This window comes from Gobius niger (genome assembly GCF_951799975.1).
Source record: "Gobius niger genome assembly, chromosome: 19".
Taxonomy (NCBI): domain Eukaryota; kingdom Metazoa; phylum Chordata; class Actinopteri; order Gobiiformes; family Gobiidae; genus Gobius; species Gobius niger.
This window is the reverse complement of record NC_136870.1, coordinates 2,917,944-2,934,721: the sequence shown is the minus strand read 5'-3', so window position 1 is coordinate 2,934,721 and position 16,778 is coordinate 2,917,944. Positions and strand designations below refer to the sequence as shown.

Sequence of the window (16,778 nt, the reverse complement as noted above, 5' to 3'; positions counted from 1 at the left end):
TAAGTGCCCTTTTCGTTAATATAAACGTGTTCTAATTGAATAGGCCTGTAAAGTATTCATCAAAGTAGCCTAAGACGACGCCCACTGATGTCCTCCTGATTCAGAGCCACAGGGTTTTCCACCTCCTCAGGCTGGTCTACAACATCCACTTGTCTCAGAAGAGCATTCTCTTCTGAACACAAATATTGTATGTATTGTAAGTATCACAGTATCAGGCCGCGTAGGGCTGTGCAATTAATCGAAATTCGATTACGATTTTGATTATTACACTAAACGATTGCAAAATTAGCATAATTGGAATTTCATTTTATTTTATTTTTTGCAAAGAAATTATTTCATGGCGCTGGGATTATTTTCCCTTCACATTTCACGTGCCATGGCTCATGCTGTTGCCTGACATAAAAACAAGCAGTGCTGTGTGATGGTGTCATCAGGCCGCGCTGCTCAGTTTACTTGCGCAGGTGTGAGGGCTGGCCAAAACAGAGACCTCTCCTTAATCGAGGCATACTTGAAATCATTTGTACTTTTATGACTGTTCAGATAACAGAAAATATTCAGCATAGTATTTTTTTATTAATATATATATAAATAAAATAAAGACTTTTTTTAAAAGGCAACAAATAATCGTTTGAATAATCGTGATTTACATTATGACAAAATAATCATGATTATTATTTTTTCAATAATAATCGAGCAGCCCTACACACGCGTTCAGGGGGCGTGTGCATTTCGGAGTGGAGACAGTGGAACCTGAAGGAACAATGAAAACATGGCCCAAGACTATTAACTTGTAATAATAGTGGGTGTTATTTTACTTGCTGACGTTTGAGCACCCTGAAGCAACGCTCAATAATGCTGCGGGTGGAGGCTTGTTTAAAGTTGAACCTGTTCTCGGTGCAATGACAGGCGTCAGAGGCCACCGGTTCAGAGGGGACTCGCTGTCTCCAAGGAGAAGCCCATTTATTCAACCCTCTTCATAGTCCCAGTGAAGTGTGCTTTCTCTCAGGATCCGTGCGTCATGCCTAGATTCGGGCCACTTTGACACCAAGTCAATTATCTGCATGTCATTGGTGCACAGCTGGACGGTCGCCTTTGCGGTTGACAAACACATATTCGTCCTGGGATGAAGCTTGAATGCACATGTGTGCCATCAATGCAGCCAATTATCCCAGGCAGCACTGATTTGAAAAAAAAGTCCTGCTTCATCCTTGCTGCTTCTCCTTGTGTTGGCAGGTGGACATAGCGGCCCATAATGCACATGAGGGCGAGGCAGACTCTCCTCTACACGCAGTGGTCCCGTGGACATTTACCATGTCTCCAAAACTGTTTTGGAACGACCCACTGGAAAAAAACGCACAAAGCGATCAGCACCTGCTCTGTTCCTCTCCGTTACGTGCTGCAGTTGAGGTGTGACCGGCTCTCTCCAAAATTGTTGCCCTATCAAAGCGGAATCTCACTTTCATTGTAAACTTCGTGAGGGTCGCTTCTGTCTCTCAACACCCTCAGGGCTCGCTCGCTGTTGATGCGTTAAATTAATCATTTTTACAAAGCGTTAATGGGGTTATACACTGATAGTTGTCAACGCAACAAGCAGGATTTCCGAGATTTACACCGACCCCAGACTGGGCGAAGAGCACAGGTAGCATAAGTCTGAGCGGTGCACAGGTCATAAGAACAAGGAGCAACTTTTTACACCTCTTTATTTGGAGTCTTTGGGATCCGTTCATTTCAAAGAGCCGTTTAAAAGACTAGATCTTGTGCTTGTTCAGGGTTAAAAGGATAAAAGGTGTATTACTAAGGTTAAGGTGTATTACTACAGTATATTGTCTCAATAGAGAAATGTGTTTTGACCCAGCCTTCGATGCCGCTGGGGCGACCTGCAGGAGCAGTGGGCAACAGCAGTGCTGCACCCGGGGACCCATCTCCAGATGTGGAACCAGGCTGATGGTCAAATCACCTGGCTGGAGGATTCACCTATTGACTGAAAGATCCGGCTCTTTTCACTCTTGAGATCCGGAGCTTGTTGATGTTTTCTTGATCACGAAACAGTTCACTGTGTCAGGACACTTTGCACAGTTGAAGAGTCTTTCTCTTCTCTGTTGGTATTTTGGATCTCTGACATTTTATTTGAATTGATGATTTTTTCTACAGCGTAAAGTGAGAAAGAGCAAAGTTCAGTGACTTTCACCAAGCGCGCCCCATGGGAAGCCTGACGCACGAGAGCTGCACCGAGCAGTGATCGACCACATTCTCACGCTTGCATTTCTGATGCTGACCCTTCCCGTCTGTACTGCATCTGATCTCAGAACTCAAACCGATCAAAAATAACTGAGGCGCGTTTGTGGCTGTTCAATGATATGCGGGGGTCTTGTGTGTTTTGGCAAATTGTGGCTTGATTATTGTGATATATTCTCTCTTCACTTAAGTATTTCTATTTATTCATTGGATGCTGCGTTTGGCACTGTGGCTGTGTTTTCGGTGTGGCACATTGTGGTTCATCCAGATTCATCGCTGGTGACCGTGGCAACAACTGCGTTCTGACTGAGGTGGAGAAAACACAAGCAAACAGGAAGCAGAGTAACCACTTGGCGGGGGCCAAACACGTCGTTGTTGCAGTGTTATTAGCTCCAAATGATTAGATAACAGGATTATTAATTTCCGTACAACTGTTGTGTTTTTGGTCATTTATTTTCAGACCCCGCCATATGTGGATTGTTTTAGAGAGGACCTCAGCGTCCCAAGAGTGACACGAACAACACATGAACCAATCTGATTGTTTTCAAAAGCCAAAGAGGGCGTGGGGCCTCGACTGATATCCCTCTGTATAAAGAAAATGCTGTCTAAAGGCCCCAATGCACACAGCTGGTGTTCTCTCTTCTCTTTCTGATAAACTCTCTCTGCTGTCTCTGTCAGAAACCACATGGGAGCGGCCCTTGTCACTGCCCGGGACCCCCAAGACCCCGCAGAGACACAAGAGCTCCCTCCCACAAGGTACTTACTGTCCCCATGCTCTTACATCAGGCCGTCCCCTGTCCCCCAGTCGTCTAATATCTAAGACCTGACTGTAGTTATTTTAGTTCTAGTTCATTTGCAGAGCACAAATACATTTTTTTTCTTTCTAAATTCACTGACTGCACACTTTTCCCACCAACTGCTGCCAAAACCTTGAACACAACTTTTCACTCATAGCACAAAAAAAAAGTGAACACTCCGAGGCAGAATTCAGACACTGCTCCAACACAACAATATCTCACCGGAGAGAGTTGCGGAGACTGCCGTGACTGACAATAAGGGCCTGTCTCACCAGCCTGGAGACTATTTATTGGAGACTCGAGTTGCCACTGGTCATGAGACGTCTCAGACGTCCCGTGGAGATAAGGCGAGTCTCCAGGTAGTCTCAGTGAAAAGAGACAGGTTTGATTTCAGCGGGCCACCTGGTCTCCGAGAGGTCTCCACGGTCTCAGGCAGCTGTGGCCATGTTGCGAACATACGACTCTTTGAGATCTCCTTGGTTATACGACAGGTCTCGGGGACATTGCAGAAACAGCTCACAGGTTGGCAACACAACCGCTTGAGACCACATAGACCTTTCAGAGACAAGTCCCCATGAGGTGTCCGCTGAGATCGAACCTGTTAGTTTTCACCGAGACGACCTGGAGACAGATAAGATAAGATAAGCCTTTGTTGATCTCACAATAGAGAAATTCACATGTTACACAAGAAAAACAGCCAGTGTGTGCAGAATAGACAGGAAATGTGCAAACAATTAAATAGTAAAGGGGTATCTCACTTAGACTCGCCTCACTCTCGGAGACATCTCTGTGACCAGCGGCAACTCGAGTCTCCAACACGTCTCCAGGCCGATGAGACGGGCCCTTAATACAACCAAAACACGTTTAACCAATTATTTTACACTGATAAAGGCACTTCTCTAAATGTTAATCTTACAAAATGGATTACATAATGAGAAAAGAACAATAAATAAATACTTTGAGTGGTATATAGTATGTATTCTCCAATGCATCCCTTGACTCCGTGCACTATGGTGCGTCCCAGTCTGCTCCGCGCCTCACTGCAGCGGGGTGCCATGGTTGGGACCCGTTAGAGTGGATACTGTGCCACCCCAGCTTTACCCTTCCTCTCCATCCTACCCCCCCTCGGCTCTGCCCTCTCCAGAGCAGCACAAGGAGAGCCTCTCATCCCTCCAAAGACTTCCTGTGACTCATTTGATCAGAGAGAGCACAAGTCGGGCCTCTGTGCGGTGGTTTGGCTGGGCTCCCAAAGACAGGCCTACACAAGGGGACGCCGGGGCTCAGGAGAGGCTTTCACACCAACGAGAGGGCACCACACGGAGGAGGGCTGACCAGGGGAACAAGTGCAGGGGGACACTTCAGAGAGGCTAAGGAACGTGGAGCACACAAAGGCTGCACTTCTTTGCATATGTAGCCATGTGCATGTGTAGAAAACTGAATATCACATATGGGGGTCAGGTGATTTTCATCTAATCTAAAAACAAAAACCCAGCTGTTTCCTTTCATCAGACTTGAAAACCTGTGTGTAAACCTTCTCGGGAGGAGGACCTCAGACAGTGTTGATAGAAAACAATGGGAAGGTTGTATGTCTGGTCATTTGGGCTGAAACATCATTGACAACTACTTTAGCAATCAGTTAATCATTTCCTGGTTTATACAGTCTCAAAAAGAGCAAAAATGACATGATGATTGAGTATTTTTGATGAAAACCTCCTCTGTTTTAAACCTCTTAACCCCCACCTGAACTGAGCACATTTTCCCCAGTGTGGCTTTACCCAAATCTAAAAGCTTCTTGGAAAAAGCGTCAAAATAGCGACAAAAAACGAGAAGAAATCGAGGCTGAGAACGCGACGAAGTCCGCCGATCCACTCAGCAACAAACATGGCCAAAGGTTTATTTTTTCGTGTCAGAGACGAAATGTGTCCAAAATAACACCGGAAAGCTTCTCCAGTCTCCAGTCAAGAAGCTTTTAGATTTGGGTAAAGAAGATGTGCTCGGTTAAGGTGGGGGGTAAGAGGATGTCATTAATGTGAGTGTTGTGTGTATTGTAAATATTATAAATCTGATGTGTCTGTGTCTCAGACCATTGTCCAATTAGAAAGCAGAATGAGCTCCAGATCTTGGATTAAAATATTACAGTTAATCTAACAATAAAATCTAAAGGTAAGGAAGGCTGATTTTTGCCACTTTGATTGAAGCCGACCCATTTATGTTTGAACAAGTTTGAATTCTATTTCCATGCACCTTTCACAGGCAAGTGATCAATTGTCTGATCATGAAAAATAAATAAATCTGTCAATAACTCGTATACTAATATAATTGTTAGTTGCAGCCCCACTGGTCATGCAGGCTTGGAAATCACCATTTGACGATATTGACTAATGCAACATTATGTGTGTGCAGTAAATGGGTTCCACCCCGGAGGCAGCCCTCTCCATCAGGACCACAGCGGTGTACGGAGGAGCAGCACGGAGCCACAGGTAAAGTCACTCACGACTGTTCTCCTGCACACCAGCATGGACCTAAACATCACTGAAGTCCTTAGACCTCCTGCTCACCAGCACGGACCTAAACATCACCAAAGTCCTTAGACCTCCTGCTCACCAGCACGGACCTAAACATCACCAAAGTCCTTAGACCTCCTGCTCACCAGCACGGACCTAAACATCACCAAAATCCTTAGACCTCCTGCTCACCAGCACAGACCTAAACATCACTGAAGTCCTTAGACCTCCTGCACACCAGCACAGACCTAAACATCACTAAAGTCCTTAGACCTCCTGCACACCAGCATGGACCTAAACATCACTAAAGTCCTTAGACCTCCTGCACACCAGCACAGACCTAAACATCACCAAAGTCCTTAGACCTCCTGCTCACCAGCACGGACCTAAACATCACTGAAGTCCTTAGACCTCCTGCTCACCAGCACAGACCTAAACATCACTGAAGTCCTTAGACCTCCTGCACACCAGCATGGACCTAAACATCACTAAAGTCCTTAGACCTCCTGCACACCAGCACGGACCTAAACATCACCAAAGTCCTTAGACCTCCTGCACACCAGCATGGACCTAAACATCACTAAAGTCCTTAGACCTCCTGCACACCAGCAACAAGGAAAAACATGGGATTATTGTGCTGAGGCCAAGGTTCTAAAGCATCTTTAGGCGTGTCTCAGAGCGTTGTTTGCTGCGCTCTCATCGGCCCCGTACTAATCTAATGTCCTGTCATTGGCCTGCATTAGCACACAACAGATGAATCCTCCCACAGACCAGCTCTTTGCCGTGTCCTCACGTCCCCTCAGCACTGCTCGTTAAACGAGGACAAATTACCAAAACTGCTCTTTCAAAGCTCAATAAATCAGGCTTGGAATAAAAACAGTAATCCTTCTTGCAAATCTCTTTTTATGTTAAAAAATTTGAAATTCTTTAACAATGGGCTTTTGACAAAAAAACAAAAAAACATTCAAACTTAACAGTAGCAGAGAAACCAGGAGAAGCAAATAATTGAAAGCCTTTATTTGGTAATAACAGGTAAATAAAAAGTATAAAATAAAATAAAAGGGGAAGCAAAGACAATCTGACAGGGACCAAAGGAAAAAGGCAAGGTATAATCAGAATAGGTGTAATAAAACAGTAGGGCTGGGCAGACGACCACAAAGACAGGAAACTGGAGCTCCAGCAATGAATCTGAAACAAAAAGAACAGGCGGAGGAACACACAAGGTGAAAAAATAGAAGAAGAAAAAATGGGACAGTTGGGGGTAAAAAATGTGAATACAATTAGGAAAAAGTGGACAAAAACTGAAATAAATAAACAATAAAAAAATGAGGGAAATGGGGGAAACATGTGGAAAGTGACCTTTTGTGGTTAAAGGAAGTTTCTTCGTTGTTTCACCTGAGAATAAATGATACAAATGTAAAAGAAATCCAACGGAAGGAAAAGGAATAAATGGTTCAACATGACAAATATTTTAGTATAGGTATCAGAGAAAGTATCATTCGGTATCAAACACCAAGTATCGTTGAAGTACGAGTATCGGAAAAAATGTTCCGGTACCCAGCCCTCGTCTTCACCTAACCTCGCCTTTAATGACCCAGACGCCGTATAACTAGGACATCTGAATAGTGCTGGGAGTCCCAAAGAGCTGGGTATACTCTGAGATAGAGTCGATTACTCTCTGTTTATAATTCTTTAATGGCTCCTTCTGTTCTGGCGTGGTCCTTGTTCATTGAGCACACCCTATACATAATCCACTCTCAATCAAATTTGGCATCAGAGGCCTCGTTTCTACATTGATAAGGAGGAGGAGCATTCCTGTTTGAGGGACACGGCGAGACTTTTGATCATGACGGTTTCTTCTGTCTGCAGAGTCCTGGCTCCACATCACCCACCAGGAAACAGCACAAGGAGAGCACAGTCACGGTAGGTGGACACAGACCTGCCATCACGGTTATTACCACAATGACTGCTTTATAACTGAAGTTGAACTTTACTCATATCTGTAGAGAAATCTCTGTAGAGAAATTATTTACAACAGTTATATTGTGATGTTGTCATTCGACCGTTATTGTAGGTTTTCCAAGTGCGTGTTTGTAAGGCGAAACACGACAGGTGAATAGGTCGAGTTCATGTTCTAGAATTCTATTTCAGTCAGGTGCCAATACGGGAAAACAGTTTTTGATCATTATTTAACAGTGATTGGCTCAGGAATTACAGAGAAACTAGCAACAAACTAAGACTAGAAATATGCAGTTAGCACAGTTACCATGGTTACCAGCATATAATTTTCATCAGCCTATTGGGGAAAACATAATGTAGGGATATAAATTTGAAACTGTGCACATGAGAAAACAATGCATTGCAAGTTTTATTACATTTTTTGTTTATTTATTTTCTCTCACAAAACCTAAATAATGGATTTAATGCTTGTTGTTTTTTGGTGACAAAACATATTTATTGGATTGAAAGGCAGGGATTAGATAGTATAAAATCCCTCCAGAGAAGTGCGAGAGTGGAAAACGTGATATCTGGTGCCGCTCACGCACTTTGGGAATAAGGGCTTTAAAGTTTGCACCATCAGAAAAGATCCAGTGCGGACTTTCCCGGTTGGTCTCTTTCACATAAATGAGCATATTTGGATGGGATAGCGTTGTTTAGGACCTGGGGAGCCCCCAATGTCAAAAGTAACCAGCATTTATTATAATATTATAGATATAATAATTATGATAGCCGTTATAATGCGTTTATTATCATTTCACGTGCAATACATTGAAAACCTGGTTTGTTAGTTTGTTTTGAAACTATATTTAGATATTTGGCTTAGTTTAACTAATATATACTAGTTAAAAAATATGTCTGAAGGTGAGACGCTGCAGATGGAATCATTGTTGTTTCACATATTGGTCAATGTTGAGATTTTTAGCGTGTTTTCTCCCTTAACATCTTAGTTTTCATGTCAGAGTATAAAAAGACCAATAATCTGTACAATGCCTTTTTTATGACGTTCCGATCTTGAAAACATCTTAAAATATTGTCTTCTTTTTTTTTACTTTAGCATTAAAACTAAGCTGTTAAACTAGTCCACCTGCCGTGTCTCGCCTTCACACACTTTTGCCAGCAGCACATATGAAGAGTTCATGAAGCCTAACGCTCTCCTGTGGTGCCCGTCAGGTGAACTGTGTGACGTTCCCCCTGCCGTCCTGCCTCTCTGAACAACAGCTACTGAAGCCCGACGAGTGGAGCTACTGCGACTACTTCTGGGTAAGTCCGCTCTCATCATGGAGAGCTCGCAAGTGCACCACCCTCTGAGTGATCCAGAGTCCACCTCCTGAACAATACTGTCATATTTGTCATAAAGCACCATAGACAGATGGTTGAGGATGTTCATTGAAGCATTTTCCTTCCATTGAATTTCTTTTACATTTATAATAATAATAATAATAATAATAATAATACATTTTATTTGTTGCCGCCTATCTTAACACTCAAGGTCACCTTACAGTTACAAGATTTCCCTAAATTCCGCCACTTTTTCCCCATTTAATCAATTGTCCAGTTTGTCCCCATTTGTGTCCACTGTTTGTCTACCTTGTGGGCTCTGACGCTCTAAAGGCTACATGGAAGCACAGCAGAGCTCAGTCTTTCCTTGCAATAATGATGCTTTTAGCACTAGCCGTGTTAGCATTAGCCTGTTTATTGATCATGAACCAAGGTTATGGCTGCACCACAGAGTACGGCTGTACAGCATGACCCATGCATATGATAAATAGTGATTTAAGGGAGTGACCAGGTGACTAAGTGATGCTGACAGACACAGGGACACAAACTGTGGGTTTGCTTCAACTATAGTAGGTTATTGACTTCATGATGTTTTCCCACTGTTCATTTACACTGATTGGGAATTGGGAAAACACACATCTGGCCTCTAGACAGACTTTTTCATTTGTTGCACTGGTGGGAGTATTGTTATTCTTCACTTTCAATTCAAATCAATGAATTGACAATAAAATCTTCTGATCTCTTGCTGTGACAGGATTGAGAACTGCTTACACTTGTCATGTCCCTCATGGGGAAAAAACGTGCGTTGGCTGGAATTTATTGATGTGACCACAATGTTTTTTTTTGGCCTTCTTTCTGTAGTCTATTCCACAGTTGAACATGTAATTACTGCATGTGCGTTGGGGAAAAGTCGGTGTAAAGCTGTGACCGTTGGTGGTTCTACCGAGGCGTTGTGTTTGCGAGTGGAGCTGAATGCGGCACATGGCGTTGGCAGGTGCTGCGTGACTCAGCTCGGCTAATATGAGACGTCACACTGGCCTGACTCCAGCGCAGAGGAAACTGAAGACATTCTCAGCAACAATAACAACAAACCCTTCTTTTTCTTGGATTCTGCCACATCCTTTCTATTTATAGATTTGGTCAGCTCAGTCAGTGTGTGTTCAGACTGGTTATGAGTGTTGCTCAGAGCTCTCCTGTTTGTGTCTCCACTAAAGCTTTCCACATTATTATGATCTTTTTTAGGTTGTATGGAGGAATGATCCGCTCTCAGGCCTTCCCTTTCTGTCAGTGCTGTGTGGCTCTTGACACTTTTGAGCAAGTGTATGTTCTGTATATGTGTGACTAAAACTGTAAGAACACTGAGACCCTCCTCTTGTCCCATGGATCTCATATTAAGCCCTGATGAAGACCTGGTGGTCCAAACATGTTGGCTTAACCATCTGAATAATTAAAGCCTTTTAAGTACCTCCTCCTGCTGTACATATTTGGTTCGAGTGCCTGAGTTTGCTGTGTTTTTGTAAGTTGGATCTCTTTCCCAAGAGCACCTATACAAACTTTTGGCATACATTGGGACACCTGTGAAGTGAAATTCTCTTGAGAGTCTCGTTTCAAGAAATCTGTCCATGGGGCAAGATATTTACACTTACAGTAAGATAAAACAAAACAGTTTTATTTCAAGTAAATTAAGATTTGTTTTTTAATCTGGTGTCGACTGCAGTGATTTCTTTTTATCTTAAAGTAAGTGTAAATATCTTGCCTTATGGACAGATTTCTTCAAATTAGACTCTCAAATCAAAGACAAATGTCACTTATTTCAATAAAATGTCACTTATTTCAAGATGACTTTTTGCAGTCATTTAAGTGATTCAACCAAATGAATTGAAAATGTCATTGTGTGTCTGAACTCGTCCCAGAGCTTGGAGGTCTGCAGACCAGCTCCTTGTGTCTGTGCCCGAGTCTTTTCCGTGTTTTCCTCTAAAGTGTGGAACAGCCTCCCTCTCCATGTGCGCTCTGCTCAGTCTCTGGGGGAGTTCAGTGTTTTTTATTTGGCCTTCAGACTGATGCAGACCAGTCACAGCCTAAAGGTGGAGTCATGTTTGGGCCATGGCTCATGAAGACAGAACAATGCACTCAGACCCAGAGCAGGCGGATGGTGGACACCATTATTTATCAATGTTTCATTTAGTCCAAACCAGCATATGACTTTAGTCTTTTGAAGTGCACTCATTTTAGAGACGTCTGGCTTTGATTCCCTGGAGTCCAAAGAGCTTTAGTGTCTCAGGAAGGGAACCACTGCCTTTATGAACTTTGGAATCTTTATATTGTATTGTCTTACATCGGGAAATAGTGAGATTCAAATTGATAGCATATCTTAACATCGGTTAATGTTGTTGTTAAAGGGCCAATTTTTGGCCTTTTTTTGTATTCACTTTTTTTTTTTACCATGCTTTGTTATATTATGAATTTTCAGCAGCTTTTAACCGTGCTTAAATGTTACATCCTCATCAAAAACATGCTTAGAGTGGTACTTTATTACATTCGTGCACATTTCTGTCATCTTGAGTATTTAGTCTACCTCTATACGCTAATATTAATGTGAACTTTACAATGTCCATAATGACCTTGAAGCTCCTCTGTTTGGAGTCCAGACGCTTCATCAGACGGTGCAGAGCTTGTAGCTGCTGTTTGGAACCTTTTTACTGAGCAGCAGAAGCAGCTTTTGTGCCCTTCACTGTCGTCTTTTATATCCAACGTCTTTTATATCCCAACAACTTTGTTCAGGAAGTACACACTGCTGTTCAAAAGGTTGGGATCATTTAAAATGTTCTTATTTCTGAAAGAAAAGCACTGTTTCTGTTCAATGAGGGTAACATTAAATGGTTACACTTTATTTGACGCGACCCTCGACGCATTGTTCCTGCCAAATTTAGTACAAAGGAACATGCTACGTAACAATGTGTAATAACTTACCCATGGGGACTTACATGATGGAATAATGTGTATTTGCAGTTTGGAGGTTCATAATGTAATAAGACATAAGGCTCTTACTTGTGAAAGACTATTTCATAGGAGATTTCATAGAAAACATCAAATGAGCTGGGTGACCCTGAACCTTTGAACAGTAGTGTATTTTCAAGCTACATACACAAAGTATACTGCAAGAACTACCAAGGCTGAGGTGCAAAGTGGCCACATAACCTTTTTTATTATTGCATGTTTGAGTCATGAAAAAGAAACGGTACATTTTAAGATACTTGATTTAAAGTCCTTGATCATAAGACCGTTGGAGAGAATGAAAAAAAAAAAGATTTAAAGGGAAGTCCACAAACCGCCCATCACCGAGCCGTGTAACCAGGTACCCTTTAAAGTTTATACTGTTGATAAAGTTTACAGACAGTAAGAACTTTTGGCCGAGTGCTGCTGTGGGATTCACACTGACCCAAAAGCGCCACTCTCGGGTGGAGAGCCCCTTTAGGTCGACCTAACGAGTGCCTGTGTGAAAACGCCCTGAGACTGCTTCTAAAAAGTGTAAATAAGCTTAGGATGCTCCTCCACAAGGAGCATCTTAAAGTGCCAGTGCAGTTAGGAGGGAGTTAGGAAAGGAGCTGTGATGCTTCCTTCAATACCTCCTTAAGCAGAAGAACCTCCCATAAGGAGCTAAGAACAATCCCACCATCCACTGCACTGCCTCCTGAAGGTCATGCAGTGTTAGAGCCACAGCAGCATCTGTGGCTCTAACGCTGTGGCTCAACGTTTTCTGATAGGAAATCTATCAGAATCAGAATTTTATTCATTGTCATTTTTTGAGAACAGGTTCACAAACTAGGAATTTATAGCAACGTTACGCACTTTGTTTACATATTACGAGACCTAAACTGAAGCCACATGGATCATTTGCAGAAGATCCACTACTGCAACTGTCTGTGTGAACTGAAGGACAGGATTTGGTGAATATCAGTAATAACTGAACAATGATGTTTATAAAGAGTTGTTTATTTAACACATTATTCTGACATTTGTGCAGTTGCTCGAATTATTGAGGTAATAACATTAAATTTGTTGCAGGAGGATGCAGTGTATATTGTACGACATCACTTCCTTGTCCCTCCGCTGGGTTCGGAAGGTTCAGATTGTCCTGAAGGAGCGGCTGAAGCTCCTGTTTCTAACTGCAAAAGGTCGACCTCATGACGTCGGCCTCAAAGGTTAAGGAGCAGGAGAAAGGAGCGATCTCGACACTTTATAGATGCAGCCTAAGAACCAAACTTTCCACTATGCACACTTCCTCAGTATGATGCCTGAATTTGAGGTCACTTGTAAATATTACTCCAAGATGTTTGACCTCATTTGAGAAGGAAAGAGAGCGTCTCTAAAAGATGATCTGCATTTAAGGGAGTTAGCAATGACAAAAAATAAAGTTCATTATACAATAATATAATACAATAATACAATCTGCATTCCAAAGTGTTACATTAAGTAACTCTCTCAGCATGGACGACCTGATTCTTTTATTGATGTTAAAATAGTCTCTGACCAAACACAGCTGATGCAGTGCTTTGTGTTCTTTCTAAAGCTGTAGTGTTTATCTGCTGACGCCCTCCCAGCAGGAGTGCTTTGTCCACGTTCCGTGTGCTAAGTTTGTCCGCCTGTTTATTCTCTCCGGCGTTTAAAATGCATGTGGAAATGACTTTTTAATCGGCATTGTTCTGCGTGTGTTGCAGGCGGACAGGAAAGATGCCCAGGGGAACAGCGCGCTCACCGGCTTCGAGGTTCTGCTTCAGAAACAGCTGAAGGGCAAGCACATGCAGAAGGAGATGGCCGAGTTCATCAGGGAAAGGTAGCACCACTTGTGTATTATTCACTTTGACCGGGAACAGTGGTATCGCAGCATGGATGTGTTATGGAGCGCCCTCTGTCGGCAGCAGTGGGGATAACACATGATAATACAGCAAATACAAGCTTTTATCTTCGGCTTAACGATTACCACGATTATAAAAGGACACGGTAGCCATAAGAATTTTAGAAGGTTACCACTGATGTGAGGTGCTGGCCACTGCACGGCACGAGCAGAAGGACGCTCTCCTTCAGAGCTGCACCCGCCCAATGATTGTATCCAAAAGACGACCAAGGCGTTATGGTCACTGATGAGCATCCTACATCCTCGGAACGTTGCCGCAAAAGCAGACGATACATCTTGCAGGAAAAAGGTGTGAGCTTCATCAGCACCCTTCACCAGTGAGCTTCACCAGTGCTCTTCACCAGTGAGCTTCACCAGCGCTCTTCACCAGTGCTCTTCACCAGTGAGCTTCACCAGTGCACTTCACCAGCGCTCTTCACCAGCGCTCTTCACCAGTGAGCTTCACCAGTGCACTTCACCAGTGCTCTTCACCAGTGCACTTCACCAGCGCTCTTCACCAGTGAGCTTCACCGGTGCACTTCACCAGTGAGCTTCACCAGTGCACTTCACCAGCGCTCTTCACCAGTGCACTTCACCAGTGCACTTCACCAGTGCACTTCACCAGTGCCCTTCACCAGTGCTCTTCACCAGTGCTCTTCACCAGTGCTCTTCACCAGTGCTCTTCACCAGTGCTCTTCACCAGCGCTCTTCACCAGTGCTCTTCACCAGTGCACTTCACCAGTGCACTTCACTAGTGCTCTTCACCAGTGCACTTCACCAGTGCACTTCACTAGTGCTCTTCACCAGTGCTCTTCACCAGTGCACTTCACCAGTGAGCTTCACCAGTGCACTTCACCAGTGCCCTTCACCAGCGCTCTTCACCAGTGCACTTCACTAGTGCTCTTCACCAGTGCACTTCACCAGTGAGCTTCACCAGTGCACTTCACCAGTGCACTTCACCAGTGCTCTTCACCAGTGAGCTTCACCAGTGCACTTCACTAGTGCACTTCACCAGCGCTCTTCACCAGCGCTCTTCACCAGCGCTCTTCACCAGTGCTCTTCACCAGTGCACTTCACCAGTGCTCTTCACCAGTGCACTTCACCAGTGCTCTTCACCAGTGAGCTTCACCAGTGTCTCAGACCGTCACTGTGATGAGTCAAATAAAAAAAACAGCGGTTTTATGTTAGCCCCGTCACGTGTACACACTGCAGGTTACCATGGAGACCACTGTATGAAACCACATGTTTCCTGTTTGGGCTCGTTCGTGTGTATGATTGTTTGGTATGCAACATATGCCGTTGTGTCAGAGCGATGTGCTAACTGTGCCACTTCCCTTTCAGGATAAAGATCGAAGAGGAGTACGCCAAGAGCCTGTCGCGCCTGTCACAGTGTCCTCTGGGCGGGCACGAGGAGGGGTGAGTGTGGCCTACACACACACATCTGCTCTGGGGCGACCTGTCCGGAGCAGTGGGCAACGCAATGCAGCACAATAAGCCACTAACCACTAACTAAAATATGTACGGTTCCCCTCTGGAGCCAGGACTCCTCTGAAAATGAGATTCTTTATCCTATTGGGCCATACCTCCCATAGCGAACCAAACGCTTTTGCCTAAAGGCACTGCCCCTCCCTCAAGGAACCGGTCTCAAGTGAACTGAACTGGTCCGCTCCAGTGGAAAGGGGGCTCAGGAAGCTTGGGTGAGGGAAGTGTGTGAGTGAGGCAGTGGTGGTGGCCGGCGGGGCTGATGGCACAGACTGGTAGCCTTACTTTTGTCAGTCTACCCCAGGGCAGCTGTAGCTACAATAGAAGTTTACCATCACTAAGTATGGAGAGAATGAATAAAGCAATGTAAAGCATCTTCGAGTGTCCATGAAAGCACTATATATAAACCAATGCATTTTTATTATTTCATTATTACTGTGCCTGTTAAATTAATAGGCCACCGTTCTTCCATACTGAGATTTGTTCTTACCTGAGTCTGGTCTTTACGCGTGTGCTCAGTCACGCATAAACACCAAAACTCTACTGCTCCTCTTTAGAAGCGACCAAGCTCTTCCATGTTTTCTCTATTTAAATACTGCTACGAGAGTGTTTACACGATCCAAGTATAGTTACACAAAATTAAACATGTCGATTTTCTAAGCGGATAAAAAGAGGTACTTTATTGTAAGGCGTAATAACACCTTAGAACTTGCGAAGTTGTGTCTAAAAAAATGTGTCAACAAATTAAACCTGACCTATGCCTGTGTTTTAGAAATAAGATATGCACATTTGGGCATGCATGAGCAAACACTTTAATTAAAGGAAGTGATGGTGACACAGTTACGATAAAAGCACAAGCAGATGTTGCTTTAAACAAATGTCCTCTTTTACACTGAATACAGTTCACATTCACCTGTATTTTATTTATTGCTTTATTTGCTCAGGACAATGCATTTTAAAGAACACACCGCACCGGATTGTAGCCACTCAAACATACTCTCATTCACCCCTACGCAGACACGAGGAGAACAGGTAAACTCCAAACAGAGACACGTGAGACTGAAGATCCCTGTCAGGGCTACAGCGAGCTCCGGTCGATCATGTGAAAATAAAAATTAAGCTCCAATAAAGTGTATAAAACCATGAGCTATATTTAAAATGACCACACACTGGGCTGTGCTTGTTAAATGTATTTTATTACACATTTCTGTACACTGTAGGCTGGTGTAGCCTATCGTAGTATAGCATCCTAGCATTTAGCCACTAGCCGCGAGTGGCTAGTGACTGGGTACGTTACATTTTTTCGATACCAATACTTAAACGACACTTGGTTCACGATACCGATACGCAATACCCAATACTTTTTTCGATACCTATGCGAGAGTATTTGTCATTTGGAACCAGAAAACAGAACAATAATCAGTGTTTCCGCTGGGTATTAAAAGTCATTAGGACGAGGTGGAGCTGACCAGTGCAGGACACCACGCTCTGAGACGGGGACAAGCCCAGGAGGCGGTGCATCGTTTCAGATGATCAGAGGAGACAGAGGGCAGCTACAGTTTCTCCATCCTCCAAGGTCATGCGGGT

At 43.6% G+C, this 16,778-nt stretch overlaps 1 protein-coding gene across 2 annotated transcripts in view; it reads left to right on the top strand.

Annotated features, from left to right (window-relative positions):
- Nucleotides 1–16,778, top strand: part of gas7b (growth arrest-specific 7b) — a 74,118-nt gene that overhangs the window by 40,780 nt on the left and 16,560 nt on the right. For both annotated transcript variants that reach the window (XM_079577977.1, XM_079577978.1), the window contains exons 3-8: nucleotides 2,914–2,991; nucleotides 5,436–5,512; nucleotides 7,406–7,459; nucleotides 8,708–8,797; nucleotides 13,534–13,649; nucleotides 15,051–15,125. In XM_079577977.1, coding sequence (XP_079434103.1) covers nucleotides 2,914–2,991; nucleotides 5,436–5,512; nucleotides 7,406–7,459; nucleotides 8,708–8,797; nucleotides 13,534–13,649; nucleotides 15,051–15,125 — 490 coding nt within the window. The remainder of the gene's footprint in view (nucleotides 1–2,913; nucleotides 2,992–5,435; nucleotides 5,513–7,405; nucleotides 7,460–8,707; nucleotides 8,798–13,533; nucleotides 13,650–15,050; nucleotides 15,126–16,778) is intronic.